Source organism: Hypoxylon fragiforme (genome assembly GCF_022984875.1).
Source record: "Hypoxylon fragiforme strain CBS 206.31 chromosome Unknown GGS25scaffold_6, whole genome shotgun sequence".
NCBI classification, from domain to species: domain Eukaryota; kingdom Fungi; phylum Ascomycota; class Sordariomycetes; order Xylariales; family Hypoxylaceae; genus Hypoxylon; species Hypoxylon fragiforme.
The window spans coordinates 3,439,104-3,460,539 of NW_026054761.1; the positions used below are offsets into that span (position 1 = coordinate 3,439,104).

At 48.2% G+C, this 21,436-nt stretch overlaps 5 protein-coding genes across 5 annotated transcripts; 4 read left to right on the forward strand and 1 right to left on the reverse strand.

Moving 5' to 3' along the window:
- Positions 1-458: 458 nt before the first annotated feature.
- GGS25DRAFT_349446 (glucosidase 2 subunit beta) lies at positions 459-2,520 on the forward strand. Its single transcript, XM_049258029.1, has 3 exons — positions 459-690; positions 818-1,759; positions 1,818-2,520. The coding sequence occupies exons 1-3, from the start codon at positions 597-599 to the stop codon at positions 2,459-2,461; spliced, it is 1,680 nt and encodes a 559-aa protein (XP_049116170.1). The 5' UTR covers positions 459-596; the 3' UTR covers positions 2,462-2,520.
- GGS25DRAFT_349476 (DUF602-domain-containing protein) lies at positions 2,521-3,957 on the reverse strand. Its single transcript, XM_049258030.1, has one exon. The coding sequence runs from the start codon at positions 3,429-3,431 to the stop codon at positions 2,580-2,582; it is 852 nt and encodes a 283-aa protein (XP_049116171.1). The 5' UTR covers positions 3,432-3,957; the 3' UTR covers positions 2,521-2,579.
- Positions 3,958-4,501: 544 nt separating this feature from the next.
- On the forward strand, positions 4,502-12,525 carry GGS25DRAFT_349486 (FAT-domain-containing protein). The gene is made up of 4 exons (XM_049258031.1): positions 4,502-4,749; positions 4,851-6,182; positions 6,336-11,962; positions 12,021-12,525. Exons 1-4 carry the CDS (start codon positions 4,617-4,619, stop codon positions 12,486-12,488), a joined length of 7,560 nt encoding a protein of 2,519 aa, XP_049116172.1. The 5' UTR covers positions 4,502-4,616; the 3' UTR covers positions 12,489-12,525.
- A 1,966-nt stretch (positions 12,526-14,491) lies between these two features.
- Positions 14,492-18,230, forward strand: GGS25DRAFT_497368 (uncharacterized protein). The gene is made up of 3 exons (XM_049261613.1): positions 14,492-15,404; positions 15,540-16,659; positions 16,727-18,230. The coding sequence occupies exons 1-3, from the start codon at positions 14,964-14,966 to the stop codon at positions 18,004-18,006; spliced, it is 2,841 nt and encodes a 946-aa protein (XP_049116173.1). The 5' UTR covers positions 14,492-14,963; the 3' UTR covers positions 18,007-18,230.
- A 215-nt stretch (positions 18,231-18,445) lies between these two features.
- GGS25DRAFT_497369 (Pex24p-domain-containing protein) lies at positions 18,446-21,403 on the forward strand. The gene is made up of 3 exons (XM_049261614.1): positions 18,446-18,904; positions 19,184-20,545; positions 20,604-21,403. Exons 1-3 carry the CDS (start codon positions 18,893-18,895, stop codon positions 21,096-21,098), a joined length of 1,869 nt encoding a protein of 622 aa, XP_049116174.1. The 5' UTR covers positions 18,446-18,892; the 3' UTR covers positions 21,099-21,403.
- The last annotated feature ends 33 nt before the right edge of the window (positions 21,404-21,436 follow it).

Below are 21,436 nucleotides of genomic sequence, written 5' to 3' on the forward strand. Positions count from 1 at the left end.
AAATCGAGGCGTTACTAACTCATGAAGCAAGCAGCAGGTTAGTGAGTACTTTGCCCTTAATGATGTAATGATTTCGGGCGCTTCTGCTACTTGTCTCACAATCATTGTTTATGAATTTGGACTGCAGAGTGACGGTTGACGAGTGTAGATTCAACGAGTTTGGATAATCGTGGAGGGTTAGGGACGTTACCAAGTGTGTTACCAAGGGCCATAGTATGTTACCTAGTACCAAGCTAACCTAGGTACCTAGCCTATATGGTTTTAGACAATATGCATAATATGAGGCAGTATCTGATTATATAAACCCCGCCAATTGGTGCATAACTACTACTAGTAGTAATGGCACATAGTGGGGGTACCCACCACTACCCGCTAATTATGAAGGGAACAAGGTTGCCAAGCTGCATTATAGTGGGGACGATATACCTAGTAACTATCTGGAGATGCTTTCGTGTTAACTTTTTGGACTTTTGTAACTTTTTGGGGTTTTGGATTTTGGAGTTGCACATGTGAAGCTTTACCAATCTCTCGTGCTCGTACTTTTCCAATTGATTTATATTCATGCGGACATCTCCTCCTGTTTTATATCCGTAACCATGCGCCAATCTGAGGCTTTGATGCTAATAGGCATCATAGCTCCGAATGGGATTGCCTCAGCAAGTTCTTTGCCACGTGGTGTTGGCCCTGAATGTTAGTTTTCTATTGTGTGCCCTCATTCCGGATTATGTTTCTGTTCTCGATTCTCAATTATCGAAACTCTTACGCCATGCACAGATGAAGCTATGACCGTTAAGTAAAACTAACTAATTTAATCTAGTTGTCAAATTCTACGAAACCAAAGACACATTCACCTGTATAGGCCACCCTTCAATATCAATCGCTGCCTCTCGAGTCAACGATAACTCGTGTGACTGCCCCGATGGTTCTGATGAGCCTGGCACTGCTGCCTGTGCCTTACTCGACCACCTCTCCCCAGAGCAACCCTTCCCTGGTTCATCCTCCGGAACCACAAATACTACAAATGCCCTCCCTGGCTTTTGGTGTGCTAACGAAGGTCATATCGGCACATACGTCCCTTTTATGTATGTAAATGATGGAGTATGCGATTATGACCTTTGCTGTGATGGTACCGAAGAGTACGGGAATGTGGGTGGAGTTAAGTGCGAGAACAAGTGTGCCGAAATCGGTAAGGAATGGAGACGTATCGAGAAAGAGCGGAAAGAAAACCTAGAGCGTGCCAACAAACGCCGCAGAACGATGGTGAAGGAAGCTAAGGAACTCCGACGCCGGGTTGAAGCCAAGGTTGTCGCTCTCGCTGGGGAGGTCAAGGAGCTTGAGACCAAGCGGGATGAATTGAAGGCGAAGCTTGACGAGGTCGAGCTCCAAGAACGATTCAAGGTTGTCAAGAGCGAAGGGCCAGGAAAACTTGGCGTCTTGGCTGGGCTGGCTAAGACGAGAGTAAACGAACTGCGGGACTCTCTGAGCAAAGTTATGAACGAGCGTCAGCAGCTCAAACAGAAGGTCTCGGAGCTGGAGGGAATCTTGTCTGCCTTCAAGGAAGAATACAACCCCAATTTCAACGACGAAGGTGTCAAGAAGGCCGTTCGAGGCTGGGAAGACTATGCCGCCAAGAAAACGGAAGAAGCTCAGGAACAGCTCAACGAGGCGGACATCCAGGAAGTCATGAAAGAAGATGGTGAAAGCTCGGGCATCAACTGGAAAGAGTTTGATGAAGACGAAGCTACCGATACCGATATTTGTAAGTGTGAAAGTAAACTACCAAGTTCACAGTTGATCATGGCTAACAAGTAGTGTAGTGTACAGCTTTGAGGCTTACCTTCCTGAGCCACTTCGAGAATTCCTTCATTCCAAGATCACACTTTTACGAGTCTGGCTGATCGAGAATGGCATTTTGGCTGACAGTGGCTCCCAAAAGGGCGAATCTCGTCTGGTTAAGGCGGCCCGGGAAGCCCACGACGCAGTAGCTAACGATGTCAACGCTAAGCGACGAACGCTAGAAGAGCAGCAACGGGACCTGGAGAAAGACTACGGCCAAGACGAGATCTTCCGGCAGCTTCAGGGTAAGTGCATTTCGACGGAGGCGGGTGAGTACGAGTACGAGCTGTGCTGGCTAGACAAGACGAACCAGAAGAGTAAGAAGGGCGGTGGCAAGACCAACATGGGCAACTTTGATCGCTTCGACTGGGATGAGGCGGATGAGGATGAACGTCATGATGGTAAGGGGCTCGGCAGGGGCAAGCGCCTCGTACTGCGGTATGAGAACGGCCAGCATTGCTGGAATGGGCCGAACCGGAAAACGGACGTGTGGCTCGCGTGCGCCGAGACCGAGGAGTTATGGCGAATTAGTGAGATGGAGAAGTGCGTTTACAAGATGGAAGTTGGCACGCCGGCAGTCTGCGAGGAAGCCGTGGAACCTGGACATGTAAAGGATGAACTTTGATGATGAGATTAATGAATTTTTGATAGCAGAGAGCGAGCATTAGTTAGGTGCAGAGCTAGTCACGTTATTTACGAAGGAATAATCGTAAAAAATAGCAGATTTCAGGATGTCCTGGTATCTATCTGACAGCCTCGCTGCTCTTGTATCCGCCCACCATTTTCCGTCGCTTGCTCCGCTCCTCTTGCTCCGCTAGGACTTTGGCTGTTAGGGACGCCGTCATGGGATTATTTATGCGGCTCGATATGTCCTTCTTGTTTTCCTTAACCTTTTCAGTATTTCTAGCATCCTTCTTCTCTTTTTGTGCTTCATCCGTATCCCTCTCCTTCTCTTCAGCCTTGCGCTTCTTTTTACTAGCGCCCTTATCCTTTTTCAGGGAGTGCGTTAAACCCAACGCCTTTAGGTCGTCTATTCTCTTGGCCAGCTTTTCTATCTCACCCTCATCGGTCGAGAGTATAGGAATTACATCGCGCTCTTCGAAAGGGGCGCTGCATTCGGGGCATTGCTTCTCAGTATCGAATATCTCCTTCATAGCAACTTCGGCGAAGACGTGACCGCACGGCACTATATATACGCCTTTCGTGGCGGCACCCAGCTCCTTCAAGCTGACAGGGCAGGCGGCGAATTCGCGACTGCCCTTTTCTTCTTTCCTCGTGGTGATCTTGAGTTTGGCGACATCCTTCAGGTTTTTTATGCCGGTGCGGGCGAACTCCGCTTCCTGGGTCTCTGGCAGGGGCGTCTCGAACGAGGCGGGCATGAGGCATTGCAGGACGGACTCGTAGTTGTAGAGGCGCCCGCGCCAGTCGGACACGGTGTTGGAGAGGTCGAGGGGGGCATCGGAGAGTGGGCAGGTTGTCCAGGCGTGGACGAGGGATTCGAGGGCGGTGGCTTTGAGTTCGGAGGCGTTGGGGAGCCGGGCGGCTTCGCGGACGAGTTCGCGGCGCTTGGGGATGGAGCCGCCGTCGTTACCCATGGTGTTGATGGATGTGTGATTGATTTTGAAGCGATGAAGAGACTGTTGAGTTTGGAGGTTTCCAACTTAGGTATGCATTGAGATGCTATTGAATTCTAATAGGTACATGTAACTATTACTATGTATGAACTTACTAGGTACTAAGGTTACATAATGAAGGCAAGATGGCAGATGCAAGGGTCCAATTTACACGCCTGCAACGCGTCTATGCTTTGTTAGTTATCGATAAGATAAAGCTTATGTGTACCGTTAAGGCCAAGATTTATACACTGTACCGGTTGCCCATGGCGTGCCTAAACATTGAATAATAGGCACAACTAAGGAGCTAAGATGTCAGGGCGGTTACGTATGTAGGTTAAGGTTGAAAGGATTATAATCGTTATAGCATCCGATACGTAACCTTGGAAACTTAGAATGATGGAAGAGAGACGCTAATGTCGCAAATACAGTGTGACAGAATATACGCATTACCGTTGACATATTTACCTACATACCTAGAGGTAGGGTATTGTATTGTACCTAGGTAGTATGTAAGTGCACTAATTCGGTGCTAGGGAATTCTACAGCGGTTCCTCCTTGTCTCGTCCGCATATCACATAACCTTGTACAACATTGAACCCCATATCCCCGTCACAACCTTTGAGTAATTGAGCGATTGCTTGATTGAGCAAGAAGGAAACACCGCGGTTATCCTATCCTAATCCCATTATCCCACTAAACTATTACATGGTAGGTATCTACCTACCCTCCTACGGTACCTGTCTGGTGCGCTCCAACAAAATCAACGTCACCTTTTACATACATACTACTAGTAGTAGCAGCACTTACCATACCTACATACTACTTACCGCTTTTCAACCACTCGGCCTTTTCGCTTTTCTTCGTCCTTTTCAGACGGCGTCCACTTTCCGTTTTACATACTTCGTTCCTCCCTTTATTGTACCTATTAGGTAGTGCTGTTGCAACTTTACAGCGCCCGCAGTTTGGGTTGCTAGAGTATCTTCCTTTTAGTTTATGACCCTTGCGATCGAATGTCGCAAATTTCGTCGATACTCTCCATCCTTGATGAAGTTTGAATACATATAGCTCCTGAAGCTGGTCGGTCCTCAACGCAGCTGAAGGAAGAAGGGAGAAGAAAGTAGCAACGCCAGCATAGGCGACGCTGGACTCTAGCTGTCGCCCATCATGGCGCAACAGCAGCAGCTGGCCCTAGAGGCTCTGGATAATATTACAAGAGATTTGAAGTCAAGAGCCGGCGACGACGTACGAAAGCGAGCTGCCAACCAGCTCCATGATCTGGTCATTGTTTGCTATAGAGGTTCGTACCATCTTGATCCCCAGGGCAGACATTTGATGGCAATCTCTGCCCTGCTGCTCTAGTACACTTGCAGCTAACCACGCCGGTGTTTTCAACTACAGATTTACAACCAGAACAATTCACTGTATTCTATAATTCCGTCAATAACAAAATTACTACCTTGATGCTCCATGGCAACGACTCCTCCGAACGATTAGGCGGTGTCTACGCCCTCGAAGCCCTCGTTAACTTTGAAGGTGTCGATGTAACCGCCAAATACACCCGATTCACCGCGAACCTCAAGACCATCTTACGGGGGAAAGATATTGTACCTATGCAGCCTGCTGCTATGGCTCTTGGCAAGCTCTGTCGTCCTGGTGGTTCGCTTATATCCGAGCTGGTCGAATCTGAGGTCAAAACTGCTCTCGAATGGCTTCAGTCGGATAGGGTGGAGGAGAAGAGATACAGTGCTGTGCTGGTCCTTCGCGAATTAGCCCGGAATGCGCCTACCTTGATGTACGCGTATGTTGGCCTGATATTCGATCTAATATGGGTTGGCCTTCGCGATCAACGCCAACTCATTCGCGCAACATCTGCAGAAACCGTCAGTGCTTGCTTTAAAATTATTCGTGAACGAGACCAGGAGATGAAGCAGGCATGGATGACCAAGATGTACAACGAAACTATTGCCGGTCTTAAGAACAGTACCGTCGAGTATGTCCATGCGTCGTTGCTAGTGCTTAAGGAACTCCTTGGGCAAGGTGGCATGTACATGCAGGAGCACTATCCGGAAGCCTGCGAGATCGTTTTCCGTCACAAGGATCATCGCGACGCGACTATTCGGAAGACCGTAGTCTCGTTAGTTCCCGACCTAGCCAATTATGCTCCAACCGAATTTGCCCAAACTTACCTTCATAAGTTCATGGTGTATCTTTCTGGGATGCTCAAGAAGGACAAAGAACGAAATGATGCTTTCTTCGCCATCGGAAACGTCGCTAATGCGGTTAAGAGCGCCATCGCGCCATATCTTGACGGCGTCCTCATCTATGTCCGCGATGGCCTGAGCATCCAGTCTCGGAAGAGAGGTTCCGTAGATCCGGTCTTCGACTGTATTAGTAGACTGGCTGTTGCGGTTGGCCAAACGCTTAGCAAGTACATGGAGGCGCTCTTGGATCCCATCTTTGCTTGTGAGCTGACATCGAAGCTCACTCAAGCTTTGGTTGACATGGCTTTCTATATCCCGCCGGTAAAAGCAACCATACAGGAAAGACTGCTTGATATGCTCAGTAGAGTCTTGTGTGGAGAACCTTTTAAACCTCTCGGGGCGCCTACCCCGAACACACTCTCGGCAGTTCCCATTATACCCAAGGACGCCAAAGACCCGCAAGCTTATGAACATCGAAAGGCTGAAGTGAAGCTCGCTTTAAACACGTTGGGAAGCTTCGATTTTTCAGGTAAATAACGAATATTACACTGCTCGCTCACTCCTGCACGACTTCACCCCTCCCCCTTTTTTTCATTTCTCTCACCCGCCCCTTTTCAGTGCGACCTTTCTTGAGCAAAACATATAATAGACGAATATAGATCTGTGCTAACTTCCAACCAAGGCCATATCCTTAACGAGTTCGTTCGTGATGTCGCCATAAAATACGTTGAAGATGACGACCCTGAAATTCGCAAAGCAGCCGCTCTCACATGTTGTCAACTATATGTGCGGGACCCGATCGTGAATCAGACCAGCTATCACGCATTGCAGGTAGTCGGTGATGTTATTGAGAAATTACTAACTGTAGGTGTATCGGATCCGGATCCGGATATTCGGACAACAGTTCTAGCTGCCCTTGATGAACGATTCGATCCACACCTCGCCAAGGCCGAGAACATTCGCACACTCTTCTTCGCCCTCAATGATGAGGTATTCGAGATCAGGGAAGTAGCTATATCAATCATAGGACGGTTGGCGCATTACAATGCAGCTTATGTGATACCCTCGCTGCGAAAGACACTAATACAGATGCTCACCGAGCTTGAGTTCTCGGAAGCCGCACGGAATAAAGAGGAGAGCGCGAAACTTCTCAGTCACTTGGTTCAGAATGCTCAGGGCTTGATCAAACCATATGTCGAGCCTATGATTTCAGTACTCCTTCCGAAGGCTAGCGACCCCAATCATGCCGTTGCAGCTACTATCTTGAAGGCTATTGGCGAGCTTGCAACGGTTGGAGGAGAGGACATGCTCCCTTATAAAGACAAACTCATGCCCATCATTATCGAGGCATTGAAAGACCATTCCTCAACTGCGAAACGCGAAGCGGCGCTGCACACGTTGGGTCAACTTGCGAGCAACTCTGGCTACGTGATTGACCCCTATCTCGAATACCCCGAGTTACTTGACCTCCTTCAACACATCATTCGTGCGGAACCCCAACGTGGACCTCTACGTCAAGAGACAATTAAACTCATGGGAATATTGGGCGCTCTAGACCCCTACAGACATCAGGTACACATTTCCCAAGATGACGACATCTGGCAAAACCATTCAAGGGGTGTAAAATCTGCGGTTGGGAATGGAAGTCCTCTCAACGCGATTAAGAAATCCGACGCACAGCCGCCACACCAGAGAAAAAGCGAAAGTTCCTTGAATCTAGTGATGAAGCCTTACAAAAAGTCCCGTGACAAGTCACAGAAAAATTACAACAATCAAGCACAATCCTTAGAACAGAATGCTAACACGAGGAACAAACAGCAAGTCGAGGAACGCGCCCCTGACGCCAAACGGCGTGTTGAGAGTAATCGGATGACCGATATATCACTAATGATGACAGGATTGACGCCCTCTAATAAAGAGTACTATCCCACAGTAGTGATCAACGCTCTCCTCAATATCTTGAAGGACACGTCTCTCGTTTCGCACCATGCTGCCGTGATTGAGGCCATCATGAACATATTCCGCACGTTGGGGCTTGAATGTGTATCCTTTTTGGACCGTATTATCCCGGCGTTCTTGGAGGTGATCAAAGACTGTCCCCAGACTCGGCGCGAATCCTACTACAACCAACTTGCTACTCTGGTCAGCATCGTGCGGCAGCATATCAGGAACTACCTTCCTGAAATCATCGAATCGTTGCACTTACACTGGCATGAATCGCCATCGCTTCAGGCTACGATATTGTCATTAATTGAAGCTATTTCGCGATCCTTGGAGGGGGAGTTCAAAATCTATCTAGCGAGCCTGCTGCCTGCGATGCTTGGTGTTTTGGAAGAGGATGCGACTACTAAGAGGATCCCTTCTGAGAAAGTCCTGCATGCCTTTTTAGTTTTTGGCTCCAGCAGTGAGGAGTATATGCATCTCATCATTCCCGTAATCGTGCGAACGTTTGAGAAACAGGGCCAGCCAGCATTCTTAAGGAAATCAGCTATCGAGACTATTGGCAAAATCTCTCGGCAAGTTAATCTTAATGACTATGCCGCCAAGATCATCCACCCGTTGATTAGGATTCTTGCCAGCGGAGAGTCATCCTTACGACTGGCAGCATTAGATACCTTGTGTGCCCTGATCCAGCAGCTCGGCAGGGACTACCTTCACTTCATAGGGACGGTGAACAAAGTTATGCAAGCCCACCAGATTCAGCACCAAAACTACGAACTGCTAGTTAGCAAGTTGCAGAAAGGCGAGGCATTGCCGCAAGACCTGAGCTCTGAGACTCGGTTCATCGACCAGACTGACGAGCCATCCTTTGCTGACCTCGGCAATAAGAAGCTTGAGATGAATGCGATACACCTAAAGGCCGCCTGGGACACCAAAGGCAAGTCGACTAAGGAGGACTGGCACGAGTGGCTCCGGCGCTTCAGTACCACTTTATTAACCGAGTCACCAAATCATGCCCTGCGTGCCTGCGCTATCCTTGGTAGCGTACACCTGGCACTTGCTCGTGAACTGTTCAACTCGGCCTTTGTGTCGTGCTGGAGTGAGCTTTACGAGCAGTTTCAAGATGAGCTGATCCAGAATATTGAAAATGCAATACGATCTGAGAACGTGCCGCCAGATTTGCTCGGACTCCTTCTGAATCTGGCCGAATTTATGGAGCACGACGACAAGGCCTTGCCTATTGACATTAGAGTCCTCGGTAGAGAGGCCGGTCGTTGCCATGCATACGCGAAGGCCCTTCACTACAAGGAACTGGAGTTCCTTCAAGACCAAAGTGGGCCGGCGGTCGAAGCGCTCATTGTCATCAACAATCAACTCCAGCAGTACGATGCTGCTATTGGCATTCTCCGCAAGGCACAGCTATATAAGGACGGTATCCAACTGCGAGAGACATGGTTTGAGAAGTTGGAACGATGGGAGGAAGCGCTGCAGTTTTATGATAAAAGGGAGTCTGAGATTCCGCCTGATCAAGTTGTTCCGATCGATATCGTCATGGGCAAGATGCGCTGCCTCCACGCTCTTGGCGAATGGGATGCTCTAGCCAGCCTGACCAGCAATACGTGGGCCAACTCGGCGCCTGAGATTCAAAGGCGTATTGCACCCCTTGCAACTGCGGCTGCCTGGGGTCTAGGCAAATGGGACTCGATGGACAATTACTTGCAGTCCATGAAGCGACAATCTCCGGACCGATCCTTCTTTGGGGCGATATTGGCGCTCCATCGAAATCAGTTTGGGGAAGCGGCCGCTTGTATTCAACAGACACGGGAAGGCCTAGACACTGAGCTTAGCGCACTCATAAGCGAGTCCTATAACCGAGCGTATCAGGTTATTGTCCGGGTACAGATGCTTGCAGAACTCGAAGAGATCATCGTTTACAAGCAGGCCAACGATAGGAAGAAAGCCACGATGCGCCGTACGTGGGAGGGCCGTCTCAAGGGATGCCAAAGGAACGTCGAAGTCTGGCAACGTATGCTAAGGCTTCGCGGCCTAGTAATTACCCCAGCAGAGAATATGCATATGTGGATCAAATTTGCGAACCTGTGTCGAAAGTCAGGGAGGATGGGCTTAGCTGAGCAGTCTCTCAAGCAACTGATCGGCACTGATCACCCTCTGGATACAATCATCCCGTATTGGTCTCAAAATGGCCCAACTCAGCAAGCCGCAGCTACCAGAATCCCGCCTCAAGTTGTCTATGCTGTATTGAAGTTCTACTGGGAATACGGCCAGCAGGCAAAACTTCGTCAAACCGGTCATCCTGAGAAAACGCTGTTTTGTCTCCGAAAATTCACGGCAGACTCGGCCCAAAACCTAGAGCTGGCTCGAGCTTCAATACAAGCTGCGCCTAATGGGACAGAATCGATCACAGAATATGGCTTCCACAATGGAGTGGAAACTAGTGGCCTGCCTAATTCGAGGACACAGAAAATCATTCAAGACCAGACCGTTCTTCTCGCAAAATGCTTCCTCAAGCAAGGAGAATGGCAAGTCGCACTGAACAAGCAGGGCTGGCAGCACCACAACGTCCAAGAAATTCTGACTTCTTACTCGAAAGCCACGCAATACAACCCGAAATGGTACAAGGCTTGGCACGCATGGGCACTGGCAAACTTCGAAATAGTCCAAGCTTTGACGCCTCCGGCCGATAGGACCGTGCCGAGACCAGATCCTTCCGTTGTTATCAATCATGTTGTCCCCGCTGTCCAAGGCTTCTTCAAGTCCATTGCCTTATCTTCTGGAAGCTCTCTCCAAGACACCCTACGTCTACTCACTCTATGGTTTGCCCATGGCGGCAGTAGTGAAGTGAATGCGGCCGTCACTCAAGGATTCGGGACCGTCAGTGTCGATACCTGGCTGGAGGTTATTCCTCAACTCATTGCGCGTATCAACCAGCCTAATACGCGTGTGCGGCAATCGATTCACAACCTACTCGCCGATGTTGGGCGTAATCATCCCCAGGCTTTGGTTTATCCGCTTACCGTGGCAATGAAGTCGGCGCAGAGTTCTAGAAGGTCGAAATCGGCGGCGTTGATCATGGACAGCATGCGTGCGCACAGCGCTAAGCTCGTTGAGCAGGCCGACACAGTAAGTCATGAGCTTATTCGTGTAGCTGTACTCTGGCACGAACTTTGGCACGAAGGACTCGAGGAGGCTTCCAGACTGTACTTTGGAGATCATAACGTCGAGGGAATGTTTGCCACACTTGGCCCGCTACACGAGCTTCTCGAGCGAGGCCCAGAGACATTGCGGGAAATAAGCTTTGCCCAGACTTTTGGTCGCGATCTCACAGAAGCACGGGAATGGTGCCGCCAATATGAAGGTAGTCACGATGTCAATGATCTAAATCAGGCATGGGACCTTTACTACCAAGTTTTCCGCCGAATAGGAAGACAGCTCCCGCAAATGTCTTCGCTAGAGCTGGCGTATTGTTCGCCCAAGTTGCTAGCAGCCAAGAACCTGGATCTAGCCGTGCCTGGCACATACAGGAGTGGTGCACCTATTGTTCGAATCTTGTCATTTGATACCACATTTAGTGTTATTAACTCGAAACAACGGCCAAGAAAGTTGAACACCATCGGAAGTGACGGAAACTCATATTCCTTCCTCTTAAAAGGACACGAGGATATCCGACAAGATGAGCGGGTTATGCAGCTGTTCGGTTTATGTAACACTCTCCTCGCGAACGACTCGGAGTGTTACAAACGTCATCTTGGAATTCAACGGTATCCGGCTATCCCTCTTAGCCAGAATTCTGGTCTCCTTGGCTGGGTGCCGAATAGCGATACCTTGCACGTACTAATACGTGAGTATCGTGAGAGCCGCAAGATTCTTCTGAACATAGAGCATCGCATAATGCTGCAGATGGCTCCAGATTATGACAATCTTACTCTCATGCAAAAGGTCGAAGTGTTTGGTTATGCGCTAGATAACACAACTGGACAGGATCTGTACCGTGTTCTTTGGTTGAAGAGCAAGAGTTCCGAAGCCTGGCTGGAAAGACGCACCAACTACACGCGCAGTCTGGGTGTCATGAGCATGGTTGGATACATCCTTGGCCTTGGAGATAGGCACCCTAGCAATTTAATGCTGGACCGTATCACAGGGAAGATTATCCATATCGATTTTGGCGATTGTTTCGAAGTTGCCATGAAGCGAGATAAATACCCTGAACGAGTCCCATTCCGCCTCACTAGAATGCTTACATACGCCATGGAGGTTAGCAACATCGAAGGTAGCTTCCGGATCACATGTGAGCACGTCATGCGCGTGCTTCGGGAGAACAAAGAAAGTGTCATGGCAGTTCTAGAAGCTGTAAGTTCTATCATTTGTTACATTGTTGAGTTTTCATACTAACAAATCGGCGTTGTAGTTTATCCATGACCCTCTACTAACTTGGCGTCTCACCAACGCTGCCTCCCCTGTTGGTCCCAACTTCCGTTCCGAGCGTGAATCGTCTCTGGGCGCTGGTGCTCAACGAGCCCGCCGACCAAGTATCTTGGATGCGGAACACCCACCCTCGGAGTTCCTTGCGGCCCAACAAGCTACAGGAGCAGGACCCGTTGATGCGGCACACCCCGGCGGCCCACCCGGCTCGAGAGCTCGAGCACGGACCAACTCAAGCCTTATTAACGCAAGCCAGATGGACGGCGAAATGGCCGAGATTCAGAACGCACGAGCGGTGGAAGTACTGGACCGCGTGAACCAGAAGCTGACGGGACGCGACTTCAAGCCGACGGAAGAACTTGACATTGTGACACAGGTCAACAAGTTAATCATGGAGGCTACAAAGCTAGAGAACCTGTGTCAGCACTACATCGGCTGGTGTTCGTTCTGGTAAGAAGAATAAATGGCGAGGCTGTAAATTTACAAGGATGGAAGGGTACGTTCTGGTGGTCTGGTTGGTACGGAGTTTCATACAGGATGGCAAATCACGGCGGAGCTCTTGAAAAGGCGCGGCATAATAAGAATTAAAGCCAATACTACGATACCTGTTACATACCTAATGTATGTGTTTAGTTTGGGTCTGCAATACTGATAGCACGCGTCAAGTTCGGATAGTTGAACGTTGAATTGTAGGACACTTGCATGATGAGCTGAGTCTATGCACTCCTTCAAGTTTGATTCGGTGCTTTTTCCACAAGAAGATGGCGTTGAAGGACTCATCTTTCTCGTCGAGGAAATAAAAGGGGGCTGGAGTTTCGTCAGCATATGTAGGTAGTTAGATTTGCCTAACCCTAGACCTTGCCGAAACCCGTCCTCGTTGACAGATATCATATATTAAATATGATATATATCATGTATCATATTTAGGCCTGCTAGCCGTGCGTGTCGGAGCCTACCCCAACTTCCATCGCATAGAACGGCCACCGGCTCAAAGCTTAAAGTCTAGAATGCGAGCTTGGCTGGGTGGTATTTTTATTTTACTTCTCTATCCGAGTAAAATATGCCATCGCAGAAAATTCTGCTATATTGCTACGTCGAGCAGGGAGTGAAGTTCCCAAGTCATCAATGATCGCCAACTATGTACCAGCGCAAGTGTCAATAAACGGGTTCGGACTCCAGGATTGCAAATCGCTTATGCCGGCACGCCCAACATGCATGAGGAATACCTAGTACGGCGGCTGCGGTCGAAATTAACTTAGATGCTTGCCTTCCTATGTAGGCCATGCAAAGGTCACCTTTTTGACTACTCTGCCTACCTACCTACCTATGTAGTTATATGTTTCAGACATGGCTTACACAAGACGTTAGGAGTCGCATCGCCAGTGGAAGGACGTCTTCATAACCGGGTTAAGCCAATGGCCTGAATCTCAGCCTCACCTACCAACCTACGTTGTGTATGTATTGTACTAAAACGCTAGGGGAGGCCACTCGGAGAGGCGTCCGGATGAGCACTACCTACCTAACTTGAACAGGATAGGCAGAGGATTGAATACTACCTATGTAGAATGCATACCTAGGGTAGGTTACTATCTATTATAGAACTGTAGCAAAAGTGCAACCTATAGAATAAGTATAGTACATATACCTAGAATACATGCCTAGGTTCTATGTAATAGTACATGGCGGGCTATAAGGTACCCCATATGGACCGTAACGTCGCTGAGTTAGCGTGATGTCGAACTCTCTCGACTGTTGAAGGTATCATTAAAAATTAGTAAGCAAGGCTCTACATATAATGAAGTCTAACTGGACCCTCCTTTACATACACGTAGTCGAGGCCGGTATGGGTACTTGCATGAAAAAGAAGATTGAAACTTCAATGCATGCCCGTTTGTATTGATGAAACAAAAAAGAAAAAGAAAGAGGAGGTGCATACATATGTCCCTATATACTTCCTTTGAAGTTAAAGCAGTATGAAGGATTGGTATCTACCTTGAGTAGGTCAACGGTATGGATGTAGGCAGTATAACTTGAAGGTTGGTTATGACTATATGCATATTAACCTTGAACCTATAGTTATGGATGTCCCCACTAGTTTAATTCTCTTAATTATCAATTAGTTAGTTGCAGGGGTATTTATGGCAGGTGGTAAGCGCATAGCAGCCTGGAGTCCCTGGACTACCTATTAATACACTACCTGCATCCACCAATGATGGGTCCATCAAACGCCAAACATTGGACGTTCAATGTTGTACTTCAAATTCGAATCTTCACCCAACTTCAACCTTGAAACCCAATCGAACAACTTACACGGATCGATTTCATTCCAATTAGTCCCCAAATAAGCCGTCATGATATCCTCCTTACGAAGCCGCTATTCTTGATACCCTCTTTTTATTTTCCGGGCATAGCTCCTCTTTATAAATCGTTTTTTTAGGTATAGCCTTCGGCAAATATTTAGAAGCACTTACGCCCTCTTGTAAGTACCTACCTATTGACATTATGCTGTCTGCTTTGACCACTGTCTATCCTTCGACACATCTCATTCTATCTAATGATGTCTGCCTGTATATACACCTCATAATACTCCTGCTACTTACGGATCTGGGTGGCAATGGGAATTTCATGACCTACCCTAAGTATCTACCCTAGGGTAGATACCTAGGTTATCTATCAATCTCATCACTCTTCATCTTACTCGAGGCCATCAATAAATGCCATATTAATGATATTTATAGTTGTGGTGCTCGTCATCCTTTCACGATTTGTCGAGCTGACTTATCTAACGTTAGGAATAAATTACTCTATAAATCGAACTTGGGATGTCTCCTCAAACACACTCTCTGCTCTCGTTTCGACTATCTGGCTGTTAGTGGATGATCGTAGGAGCAGTATTTGAAATTATACAAGTACAACATCTACTGACACGATGGATCCTTCGGCTGCTACTGGTGCCCTCCAGTCATGGAACGAGGAGATAGATCGTTTGATCATGGAATATAAAGCCTGCATGGCTTATCATCAAAAGATCCTCGAGACGAGGAAACAGGAGCTTCGCGAAGCTAATGAGCAGAACCTTGAAAGACTGAGAGTTACTACGCCGGCAGACTTATATGAGAATGCCGTCTTACGTATGGCTGAAAAGGCTCTCGAGCAAGATCTGCAACGAATTGAATTGAATCACCAAAAGGACACCGAGATGATTGAGAAGATCCACAAGAAGGAGTTGGCTCAAAAAAAGAGTGATCTCCATGCAAAACTCGAGGGTATGGCCAAGAGCGCACAGTTGCCAACTGTAGCCCCCATCGTTCTGCCGAAAGTGCCTGAAACTCTCAATGACACAGTGGATGAAGGCCCGCAGAAGCAAGATGTAAGTGCTGGATCGATATCGTGGAATACTGCGCCTCCGAATCCAAACCCGCTACCTAAATTGACCAAACCCCTGACCTGCACCATTCAGCAGGAGGTGATCTGTGGAGAGCGGCGACTGATAATGCGCATCCAGTCCAGAAAACATGGGGCATCCCCCCCTCCAGAGCAGGCTCCCAAACGATTACGCCTTGATACCTCTGTAGCCTCTTTGCCTACTCCAACTAGTCCACTACAAACTGAAACGCAAGAAGAAATACAAGCCGCGACAAGTCAGCCACCTGAAAGAACGATCACGTTCGAGCAGGTTTTCCAAGGCGGTCATGCGAAGCACAAGGATATGATCGTTGAGTGGCCAGAAGGCAGTCGACGATGGTATATACTGAAGTGCGAGATGCATGGGCTTCGGTTCACCAGGCACCCTGTACAGGGCGCAGCCAAACATCTTAGTGGCCTGTATCACGGCTTCCCAGACAGAAATAGGGATATGGCTGTGAGGACACTCGGTTATCAGGTGATCGACTGCAATGCCAGTCTCGCAAAAATGAACAACAAGGCTGCAGTGGAAGCCTACGATAATGGCTACAAACCGCCCCCCTGGAAACACTTGAAGCGGCCTTTAAAAAAGGCATATTCCAGACGGCAGTTTAAAAGTCAAAAGTCCACTAAGCTACCCACACCTAACACAAATTCAAGGCCGACTCCAGGAGCAACCCCTACTCGAAAGATCACTGCTGCAGAGAAGCATGAGCTACTGGAAGCACCGTCGTCTGAACGAAAGTCCTCGGAGCCTTGGCATGGGATTACACACCCAAAGACATTTCACATATATTACGGCAAATGGGGAGCCGACATTCATCATAAGAAGAGCGAACAGCTATATCCAGTCTTAATCCTCGGGTGGGATGACCAAGCAGGCAGTGGCTTAAAAAACACCGATCTGAACCACACTGGCTTACTTAAGGAAGACTCAAAACCACCAAACTGCTATAAGTATGGTGTAAATAAAATAATAGGCTGGGCAGCAGGATATGAAGATGGAGGTTCTAAGGTCAAGTTGAGAAAGTTCCCCGTTATGTTTTTTGACGAGTCGCAAACTGTGGGTTGGATAGCAGCTCGGGACCTGCAAGAGTTCCCTCTTTATAAAAGCAAAGTATCATATCCACCGGACCACCCTTTCAATGCAGCCCGTCGTTGGATTGCGGAGAGGGAGGGCTTTAAGGGGTGGGAAGACCGGGAAAGGGCTCGGATCAATGGTAAGTACTTGGGATATCTTCGTAATCATCAGCGGTTCCTTCGTCGCTTACATGATGCATTCATTAGATCTTACACTTCGTCGTCCTTCACCTTCACCGCTCACACCGATAAACGAATCAATCAATGCCAAATTTCCTGTGACGCAAGAAGTCATTTCGGCCAACGCAAAATCTCACCCACCGGGAGATAGCAACGACTTAGACAACTCAGGTTCAGAAGTAGAGTCGATTGCTACGACAGAAACGGAGATGCTCTTGAATGAATGGCGAGAAAAGGGCGGCGAGATTCCGGGCGATGAAGATTACAGGACTTCCGAATCCGACATAGACGAAACACTTGAATGTGAATTAGAAGATTGGACGAAAATCTCTTTAGCGACTTTGGAATCCGGAAGTCCCGGAAATCGTCCTTGGGCATTTTACGGACTGAGAAGTACAGAGAGCTCCAAAGATCCAAAATCACCGGCTAATCCAGCAGGTAAGACGGATGAGAATCTGGCGAGATCGACGACTGCGGGCATGGACTCGGTACGCAGCCTTGATAGCCAGCTAGCTTCGGTAGGTACCTACAAATCTGTGATAAAGTTACCGGTACCTCAAGAAAGCTCTTCAAGCAACGCTGCCAAGTCAAACGAAGACCACCTGCCATCCCAGCCAGAGCCTCGACACACAGGCCCCGCATCCAAGGGGGATCACTCGCCCAAAAAGTCTCCAGTGCCCACGACTCCTCCAGTCTGTCAAGTTTCTGACAGCAAGAAATTAATGCCGGAAAATATAGCCGACAAACAGCGAGTCCACGAAAGCCTGCCAGGTGAAACTGAAAAGGAGAAGGACAAGCAAAATAAAGATTTGGGAGTTAAATTTCAAGAGCCCAATCAAGGGTTATCTTCTGGGGCTGAGACGGCAGCTTCGCTCATCCAAGCACCCACAGCAAAAGTTTCCCATAGGCCTCCTCCTTTGGCCAGTACTACAGACGCCGAAAATACACTAGCTAAGGTCAATTTCGGATTGTCAGTGTACGTTGATAAGAACGTATCGTGGAAGAGGCACGAGGAGGAAGAGGACTGTGTCGACTTATTCTTCAGCGTGGATGGAAAGACGATAGCCACTCGTCAAGGCCCAGTTGGAGTGTTCATTGATCCTATGGAGATCAAGAGTTTCTCGAGGGAGTTTCTCCCAGGGTCTAACGGAAATAAGACATTAATATTGTGGAAAAAGGACGGGTCAATGTGTCGACTCGTTTTCGACCGCCGAAAAGGAACGACGCTTGAGATTGGGAAAATCCAATCCCGTAATTTCACTCGATGGCTTCGGAATATTAATACTAGTGTCGAATGTTTGACATAGCTCAACAAGCAAAATTCAATATCGTAGTAATTTGAACAACTTGATTTGATCTGTAGGGAGTCTAGGGACAAGGAATGGATGGCTGTATGTATAGCTTTGAGATGTCGTCATTAGGTAATGAATGCTCGTCCCGTTGCATGTGAAATCCATACTACTAGGTACCGAGGGGGGATTTTAGCGGCTTAGCTTGCCTCCCCGCATTGGGGTATTGAAGGTCGTAGATGCACATTGTAATTTACATGTAAGTGGTACTAGGTAGGCTGCACGGGGTTGGCAAGACATAAATACATGTACTCGGTACATACGGAGTACGATAGTTTACATACAAGGTAGTATCAACGTAGACGTATTATGTACGTAGGTCGGAATTCAAGATTCATTTTCACAAGGAACATTGAACGTTGACATCTGGAACCTAAGGCCAAAACTCCGAGAGTACGTACCAAGCAGGTCATCAGTCTTGTTTTTAAAATAAGATGACAACCTCCCTAGACATTTTAAGTTCAATGTTGTTAGATGGAACAATACATAACTTATCCTTCCTTTACTTTTCTTTTTTTTTTTCAAAATATTATTGATAACTACCACCCAACATTGAAGCATTTCACCAAGAATCGAAACATCTCCAAGTTCCAAAGAACAGAACATCAAACTTGCCCCTCAGAAAGCAAGACTTACATAAGACTCCCGTCGCGAAATGACGTAGTTTTACACAGCTTGGTAAACTACCCTTGATAAAGTACTAGGAAACCAAGAAACCCGGGAATATCATTGATCTCCACCGTCGCGTTGCTGCAACAACTCTTTTAATAGTTATTTGCTTTCCCTTTTCCCTTGTTGCTTGTCCCTCTTCTCTCTTTTCCCCTTCTTCCATCTCAAGGCCTTGATGGCTGCTATTGTAAGTTTTGACTACTTCTTTCGCTCACATGCATATTATTGTCTATATTATTATCACTCTCACCCATTATCGATTTTCTTAAAGGGGCGTCATCGGTATGGTTGATTAGCGTAGTGCATAAGCCTTGGCATTTCTTCCGCTTAGATAGGCATCTACGCCAACATCACTCATCACCTCAATAATTAACAAGCACGAAATAACTTGTCCTTGCTTGCTTGCTTGTTCAAGATGGCCGCGCATCAGGGCTGACACTGTATCTTCTTACTTTTTGCGCTTCAGGATACGCCTTGGCTGACACACATGTCGACCCCGAAATCTACCTCCCGCGGCGATGTCGACGGTTCTGCTACAATATCCGACTTTCCCCCGACTTACGCTCCTCCAACGTACGCTTCCTTCTCTTCTGCCAACATATCGAGTGCTGCCTCGGCTGCGAAGCGAAGGTCGACCATCCTCGTTCACCAGAAATCTCCCTTGCTACTTGCCACACCTCCGCAAGTCACACGCGCCCTCGCCTACAGTCATCCCTTTCTTTTACCTCTGAATAGGCTAGTAGGGCTGCTGACATGGACTACTGGAGATCCGTGGGAGAGTTTCTTACTGTTAGCAGCTTTCTGGGCGGCTGTGCAGTATGGTGATGTCGTTATACGGTTCGCCGGTCCCATCGTGGTGGTTTTGGGCATCATAGGGGGGATGTACGGGCGGAGATATAGCCCACTGTCCAGTAGCGGCTGGGCCGAACATCCTAGTATGGTGAACAAGGACAAAGTCTCGAGCACATCTACCGGAGGGGCTGCAGGCGGAGCTCATAAGCGCAATGCGAGTGAGGTTACTAGTACAAGGCATCAGAAAACGTTGGACGAGATTGTCGATACTGTCAAGGTCTTCACCACCCGGTGCAATATCCTTCTTGAACCTTTGCTCCAAATGACCGATTTCCTCTCTACACAACGGACCGCGACGAGTGCGACAACAAGACCGGCACTTACTACCTTGTTTGTTCGGATAGTTGCCATCACTCCTGTTTGGATCGCCTTGACATTACCGCCTTTGCGAATTATAACAACGAAGAGGGTTGCATTGACATTCGGGACCGTGGTACTTACGTGGCACTCGAGGGTCTGCCGTGTATCCCGAACACTGTTATGGCGGAGTGCTACGATACGGAGATCAGCAAGGTTCATCACTGGGCTGGAATTTGAAGAGCCAGCTAAGACGAAGCCCGAAACCGCTACCGACCAGGAACCCGATACCGTGACAGCTTCCAAAACGAAGCAACCAAGCAAAGCTACCAAGATATCGTCATCGGCCTTGACGGAGGCTCTTAAACGAAGTGGCCGCTCTGGAGTCAAAGACACAGGTGTCCGATTCACGTTCATCCTATACGAAAATCAGAGACGTTGGGTAATGCTAGGGTGGACTAATAACCTAATGGCCTACGAACGCGCGGCTTGGACGGACGAGCACAACAACCCGGTCCCTCCCAAAGATGAGTTTGAGCTTCCAGAGGTAGAAGATGGCCACGCGAAATGGAGGTGGGTTGAGGAGAGTAAATGGCGAGTTGACGGCGCACCCGATTTAGACGAAACAGACTACGATACAGAAGCGGGTAAAAACGGGTGGATATTCTACGATAATACGGTATGTTTTCGCCTCTAAACAGAACTCTGGTGGTTTTCTCTTACTTACAGTCACACAGTGGCAGAATGGTCGTCGGGGTAATGATAGTTGGAGTCGGTGGACACGCCGGCGTAAATGGTACCGCGATGCTGAGCTGGTCGAGGTCTCGGAAAGCACGCCTTCCCCTCCGCCACCCGAATTGCCTGCCCGACCCCGTCCTGCTCAAACGCCTAGCCCCGAGGAGGTAGGCACCGCGATATTATCCACCTCTAGTCCATCAAGTTCATTAAATTCCGTGCCTAGCAAGGACAGGTCGAGAGAAGAAGATGATGCCGTCTCACTACTGAGCACATCTTCTAAGTCGATCAGATTCCGGTCCTCGCGTCCTTCAATACGCCGTGGCACTACGAATGGCACACATCCGTCTAGGAGGACCAGTGAGACGGCCAGCTTACGTTCAAACAACGATGACGAAGGGAGCCTTACGCCAGCCCTTGAGCTAGAGATACAAGGACACCAAAGAGACCAGGGCCAGTGGGGCATTGGAGACGAGGCTCAAATGGGCCTTGAGTAGCCGATGTGGAGAGCTTTTGGTCAAGCCATTCAATATTTAATAATTCTGGTAGATGGACGGTAGCATTGAGAAGGCGTTTGGGAAGGTAAGATACCAACTAAAGGCTGTTTTATACTTAGGCCATCCAGAGTGTCTTGGGAGCATGCAGTGAGCATCTAGCAGCTCACAGTCTTCGCCAAATAGATGTGATACACATTTTGGGGTTTAATACGGCATTAACTCTCATTTCGTTTCAGCATGAAGGTATGTATTTTAGTGATGAATAGTTCGCTTGCCCTAATTGCAACTCTTCCTGCTTCTCCTGTTTTCGTGTCCTTAATCCAAAGATGAGGTTGCTT